The sequence below is a fragment of the Neoarius graeffei genome, chromosome 15, assembly GCF_027579695.1.
Source record: "Neoarius graeffei isolate fNeoGra1 chromosome 15, fNeoGra1.pri, whole genome shotgun sequence".
Taxonomy (NCBI): Eukaryota; Metazoa; Chordata; class Actinopteri; order Siluriformes; family Ariidae; genus Neoarius; species Neoarius graeffei.
This window is the reverse complement of record NC_083583.1, coordinates 17,696,257-17,702,701: the sequence shown is the minus strand read 5'-3', so window position 1 is coordinate 17,702,701 and position 6,445 is coordinate 17,696,257. Positions and strand designations below refer to the sequence as shown.

General features: G+C 39.7%; 1 protein-coding gene across 4 annotated transcripts in view; it reads left to right on the top strand.

Annotated features, from left to right (window-relative positions):
* The first annotated feature begins 711 nt into the window (after positions 1–711).
* The window catches only part of tpcn2 (two pore segment channel 2), a 64,320-nt gene continuing 58,586 nt past the window's right edge, over positions 712–6,445 (top strand). Inside the window, exons 1-2 of one of the 4 annotated variants that reach the window (XM_060940941.1) lie at positions 712–934; positions 1,070–1,229. In XM_060940941.1, the coding sequence (XP_060796924.1) occupies positions 1,076–1,229 (154 nt within the window). In that variant the 5' untranslated portion in view covers positions 712–934; positions 1,070–1,075. Of the gene's footprint in view, positions 952–1,066; positions 1,230–6,445 lie in introns of all 4 variants that reach the window. The other 3 variants (XM_060940938.1, XM_060940939.1, XM_060940940.1) reach the window with 3 other exon arrangements.

The following is a 6,445-nucleotide window of genomic DNA, read 5'->3' as shown; positions in this document are numbered from 1 at the left end:
TATCTACTTTTAGGACTTGTGTGAAAATCTGATGATGTTTTAGGTCATATTTATGCAGAAATATCGAAAATTCTAAAGGGTTCACAAACTTTCAAGCACCACTGCAAAAAGTCTTAAGCACCCCAATTTTTTTTTTTTGTTATAGATTTTTATTTGATCACTTGTACATTAGCAAGTCAGTATAAAAACGTTACAGATTTCTAAAGGTTAGTTTTCCAGCACAAAATTAAAAGGTTGTCACACCAAATATTGACTTTGCTTCATTTATTCCTGTTTACTGCTCTTTATAGCGTTTCTTTAAATGTAGAAACATTCAATTTCATTATTTTTATAGTTCTCTTTAGCTCTACTGCATTTTTTTTTTGTCCCTTAAATTTTCTGCACAGCACACACAGCATTTGCTGCTACCTTAAATGTATTTTGTTTACTGTAATCTATAGGAGATATTTAAAGAAAAAAATACAAATAAACGTTTTTAAAAATGTTGTTCGAAAGACATGTTTATTTAAGCCGAACTGGTACTTTAAAATAATCATATTTACAATGACGCACTTTAATCCTGCTTAAACCACAAGGTCTGGGCTAAATTTCTTTTAGTTTCAGTTCACGTTTGTTATCGCGATATTACTCTCAATAACTCACGCGCTAGTATGTTGGTTGTATAATATAAAAAGCTCGCGCAACTGACATTCAGTCACAAGACGTTGATGATGTGTTGAAAGGAGAACCTGACAGGTTTCCTGAGGTGTTCGCGAAAAAATAAAGCACTCAGGCTGCTAAAAAAACACTAGTAGTAGGTTTAAAACAAACGCAGAGAAAACACTGACACAAAAGACGAAGACATGGGCGGGGAATCTTAAAAACACCCGCCTTCGTGCTGTCATGAGCGGAAAGCAGAGCAGTTACCGGGGGGTTAGAGAGGGAAACTTCTGAGGTGAGGACGGTCCTGAGGTAACCTCGGGTATTTTATTCACGGTGTTTCACAGTTTATATATCTATACACACAGGGATATCTTCTGTTAATGTTAGATGACGTGATTGTTTTTATTATTTCGAACTTTTTCAGCAGAACCGGATGGAAACCGAACCGCTGTTATCGGAAAGCAGAAAGCGGGATTCGGTAGAGTCCAGCTCTCGACATGACTCCCAATCTGACTCCCAGTCGGATTCGAAAGGGACGAGTCGACTCCTTTATTCATCCAGCAGGGATTTGGTCCATGTTGAAGAACGTAAGTGCGTTTGATTTGAATTGACTACCTGAAGCGAATTTAGGCTTAGTTATGCTATAAACACACAGCATTTCTTTAACATTTCACGCTTGCACAATTTCCAAATACGTGTCTCAGCCTGTTCCTGAGCAGGCTGTCCAGGTTAACTTTCCTTTCCTGATCTCAGTGTTTTTTATCAAACTGACCAGACACTAAAGTGCACCTTTAACTTGTATATATACATACACGCACAACCCTAAATCAGAAAAAAGTTGGGATGGTATATTGAAATTATAACTGAAAACAATGATTTGTAAATAATTTTTTACCTGTATTGCACTCAAAGCAATACAACAGCACAGTATTTATCTGATGGTTGAGCTCATTATTAAAAAACCCCACTAATTTCAGTTTCGATTCTTGCAATATGCTGGGGGGGAAAAAGCTGGGAAAGGAAGGAATTTACTGCTTTATAATGTTGTCAGTCCTTCTCAACACTTAAGATGTTTAGGGACTGAAGACGCCAAGTGATGGTGTTATTTTGTTCCATTCTTCCTGCAAACAGGTCTTAAGGTGTGCGACAGTACAGGGTTGTGTCATCATCATCATGTCGTTTTTCATTTCAAAATTTGCCACACTTTGTCCCACTATTTTAGACCGAGGGGACAGTCACCCTCTACCTGAGACTAATTTAGGCTTAATTGATTAGTTATGCTATAAACACACAGCGGGCGGCACGGTGGTGTAGTGGTTAGAGCTGCCGCCTCACAGCAAGAAGGTCCGGGTTCGAGCCCCATGGCCGGCGAGGGCCTTTCTGTGTGGAGTTTGCATGTTCTCCCTGTGTCCGCGTAGGTTTCCTCCGGGTGCTCCAGTTTCCCCCACAGTCCAAAGACATGCAGGTTAGGTTAACTGGTGACTCTAAATTGACCGTGGGTGTGAATGGTTGTCTGTGTCTATGTGTCAGCCCTGTGATGACCTGGCGACTTGTCCAGGGTATACCCCGCCTTTCGCCCGTAGTCAGCTGGGATAGGCTCCAGCTTGCCTGCGACCCTGTAGGACAGGATAAAGCAGCTAGAGATAATGAGATGAGATAAACACACAGCATTTCTTTAGCATTTCACGCTTGCACAATTTCCAAATATGCGTCCTGAGCAGGCTGTCCAGGTCAACTTTCTCACTGATCTCAGTGTTTTTATCAAACTGACCAGACACTAAAGTGCACCTTTAACTTTATATACACACAACCCCAAATTAGAAAAAAAATTGGAATGGTATATTGAAATTATAACTGAAAACAATGATTTGTAAATAATCTTTGACCTGTATTGCACTCAAAACAATACAACAGCACATTATTTATCTGATGGTTGAGTTCATTATTTAAAAACAAACAAAAAAAACACTAATTTCAGTTTTGATTCTTGCAACACCCTGGGGAGAAAAAAGCTGGGAAAGGAAGTATTTTACCGCTTTATAATGTCAGTCCTTCTCAACACTTAAGATGTTTAGGGACTGAAGGCACCAAGTGATGGTGTTATCCATCCATCTGTTATCTCTAGCCGCTTTATCCTGTCCTACAGGATCACAGGCAAGCTGGATCCAATCCCAGCTGATTATAGGCGAGAGGTGGGGTACACCCTGGACAAGTGGGTGAGAACTAGACACTAAAGTGCACCTTTAACTTTATATATACACACACAACCCCAAATCAGAAAAAAATTTGGAATGGTATATTGAAATTATAACTGAAAACAATGATTTGTAAATAATCTTTGACCTGTATTGCACTCAAAACAATACAACAGCACATTATTTATCTGATGGTTGAGCTCATTATTAAAAAAACAAAACTTTCACTTTTGATTCTTGCAACACCCTGGGGGAAAAAAAGCTGGGACAAAAAGGAATTTACTGCTTTATAATGTCAGTCCTTCTCAACACTTAAGATGTTTAGGGACTAAAGACACCAAGTGAAGGTGTTTTGTTCCATTCTTCCTGCAAACAGGTCTTAAGATGTGTGACAGTACAGGGTCGTGTCATCATCATGTCATATTTTTCATTTCAAAATTTGCCACACTCTGTCCCACTATTTTAGACAGAGTGGACAGTCACCCTCTTCTTCCACAGCCATGCCTTTAGAATGTGTGCAGAATGTGGTTTTGCATTGTCTTGTTGAAATCTCCCTTGAAAAGATGTCGTCTTGAAGGCAACATGTTGTTCCAAAATCTGTATTTATTTATTTATTTATTTATTTATTTTCTGTGTTAATGCTGCTGTCACAGATGTGTAAGTTACCTTTGCCAAGAGCACTGACACAACCCCATACCATGACAGACATGCTAACAGTCTGGATGGTCCTTTTTTTTTTTTGTCTTTGGTCTGGATCACACAGTGTCTTTCTTCCAATAAAGACATGGAATACTGATTCATCTGACCACAATACATGGTTTCACTGTGTGATGGTCCATTCCCGATGCCTCAGAGCCCAGAGAAGTTGACAGCACTTCTGGACACTGTTAACATAAGGCTTCTTTTTTGCACATTAAAGGTTTGCCAAAGTAATCCCGAGCCCATGTGGTTATATCAGCTATAGATGAATGACGGTTCTTGATGCAGTGCCGTCTGAGGGATAAGAGGTCACAGGTGTCCAGCTTAGGCTTGTGCCCTTGCCCTATATGCACCGAAATTCCTCCAGATTCCTTGAATTGTTCCATAATGATATGCACTGTAGAAGATGAAATATCCAAATCCCTTTCTATCTTTCTTTGAGGAACATTGTTTTTAAACATTTTGATCATTTTCTCACGCATTTGTTGACAAACTGGAGATCCTTGGCCCAGCTTAGTCATCAAAGGCTAGGCCTTTCCTGGATACGGAGTTTGTATCAAATCATGATTACGATCACCTGTTAACATCACCTGATTAAAAAAAAAAATCACATTTATTTAATTGTTTTACCTCATTACTAGCCTTAAATTGCCCCATCCCAACTATTTTTGAAATGTGTTTCAGGCCTGAAATGCAGGAATAGATGTGTATTAACAAATGACTAAGTCGACCAGACAAAATATGAAATATTTTGGGTTCATACTGTCTGCAATGAAATGCAAGTCAAACTAAATTTAGAAATCTTTTTTTTTTTTTAATTTGTATTTTCCATACTGTCTCAACTTTTTTGGTGTGTGTGTGTGTGTGTGTGTGTGAGATGTTTTATATAAAGCTTGTCTCACTCGTGAAATATACTTTCACCACTCGAATATAAACTTCATATCTTTGTGCAACTGTATAATATCCTCTATGTATAATACCATAGCTGCCAACATTCCGAAATTGTAAATAGTAATACAAGGTTGGGTACTGAGTCTTGGTGAGGGGTCGCCCCCCCCCCCCCCCCCCCCCCCCCCCCCCCCCCCCCGCCGCCAAAGCTTTCTAGCAAAACTACCCTGAAAAATCACACCAAAACAAAATAGTTTGACAATTTATTCTACAAACTAAACTATCATCTTACATTAATTTGCAAAGTTCTTTTCAACAATGGAAACAAATTTACCTGGAACTAGAATACATATATCATCAAAGCAATTTGGCACAGATCAAACATAAAAGGAACCTCTTGTAATCAACACCAAACATAAAAATGTCTCAAAACATGCTTGGCACAAAGTGAAACAGCTAAAAAAAAAAAGTGTCAATTTCAACTTGCTTCTTCACATGACTACAAATCAGAACAGAATCAACAACACACCCCGGGCATCAAATCGTGCCCGCCAATCAAAACGCAAGGTTTTTGTTTGGATTCTTTGGGCGGGCTTTTGCAGGAGTGACGACAAGGCTGCGCGACGCTGGAGAAAGCGCTATTGAACAGCACTCGTTTGACTCCGCTTTGGAATCAGTTTTAGAAGAATTAGGAGTTTTCGTCGAAACATGAGCAGGAAGAGGCTCTCCGCTCATTCCATGATCGCTGAATCTTCACCAAAACACTCGACGCTCCAATGGTGTCCCTCTCCACATGCTGTTTGTTTACCCCATAGACATATAAACATAGACGCCGCATTGAGCTGGTGGCCCCGTTGCTGGGATACGTCAGAGTGTCCGCCATATTGGATGTGGCAAATCTTCCCCGTAAACCAATGCAAGTAAATGGACTGAACTTCATAAAGCCCCTTTCTACAATAATATTTAACTCGATGCCTTTTATTCACCCATTAAGACACACACGTATATATTTGGGAAACAAACAGGCATCAAAACAACACATAACTTTTAATGTGATGGTTATAAATAGTGTGCAAAATACCCTGTACACTGCAAACTAGCGACAGATACGCGATAGATAGCTCAGGTAAGCTAATCAGTCAGCATACCGTAGCAAGCTACCAAAACCTGAGGCCACAATAACCAACCTACAAGACTGAATATGATAAATGATGGAAATAGTGGAAAAACTGGAAATAGTGAATGAAAATAAAAATTTACTGTTTTATTTATTGAGTCACCACACAGACCTACTCTCGTTGAATAAAGTGAGCTGAATGACCGCCAAACTGAGTTCGGCCAGGTTCTAACGTCATACCAAAACAAAATACATCACTGATTCCTTCACATTCAGAAAGGTTAAAAACATTCATCATACGTTCAAAAACGTTCATCATAGTGTGGCACTGTATTATCTAATTCTCACTGCTTATAACTATACACCTACCCGGTGGAGATGAGCTGGGAGACTGAAGACTGAAGGAACAGTATTGAAAAGTATTTTTCCAGTCTCACCTGTGAAAGGTAATCCCATGTGATCTTGTTTGGACGGTAAACCTGTTGGTACAGTTAAACGCAGTACATGAATGAGGCATCTTTATTCTCGGCTACTGTCTAGAAGAATCTCCACTTTGCCACGTCCAATATGGCGGCAAGGATGACGTATGATTCTACGCAGAATGCGGCGTCTATGGTTTATCCTCCCCCACTGCTTTCTGTCGCTCTGACTACGTCACAGTCACTGTTGCGCTGATTGGTCAGAGCGTTGGCCTATACGCACAGAGACAGTTTGAAAGACAACGGGTTCAAATACGAATCCCACCGGTGATAGACTTTGAAAATGACCCATGAAAATTGGCAAAATCGTATTTTATTGTAGTAAATTCGTATTTTTGTAATCAAAACGACAAATCGTAATAAATACGATTTATTCGTAGTAGTTGGCAGTAGACCCCGAAGCCGCCGCCAGGCGCCGCTAAAAC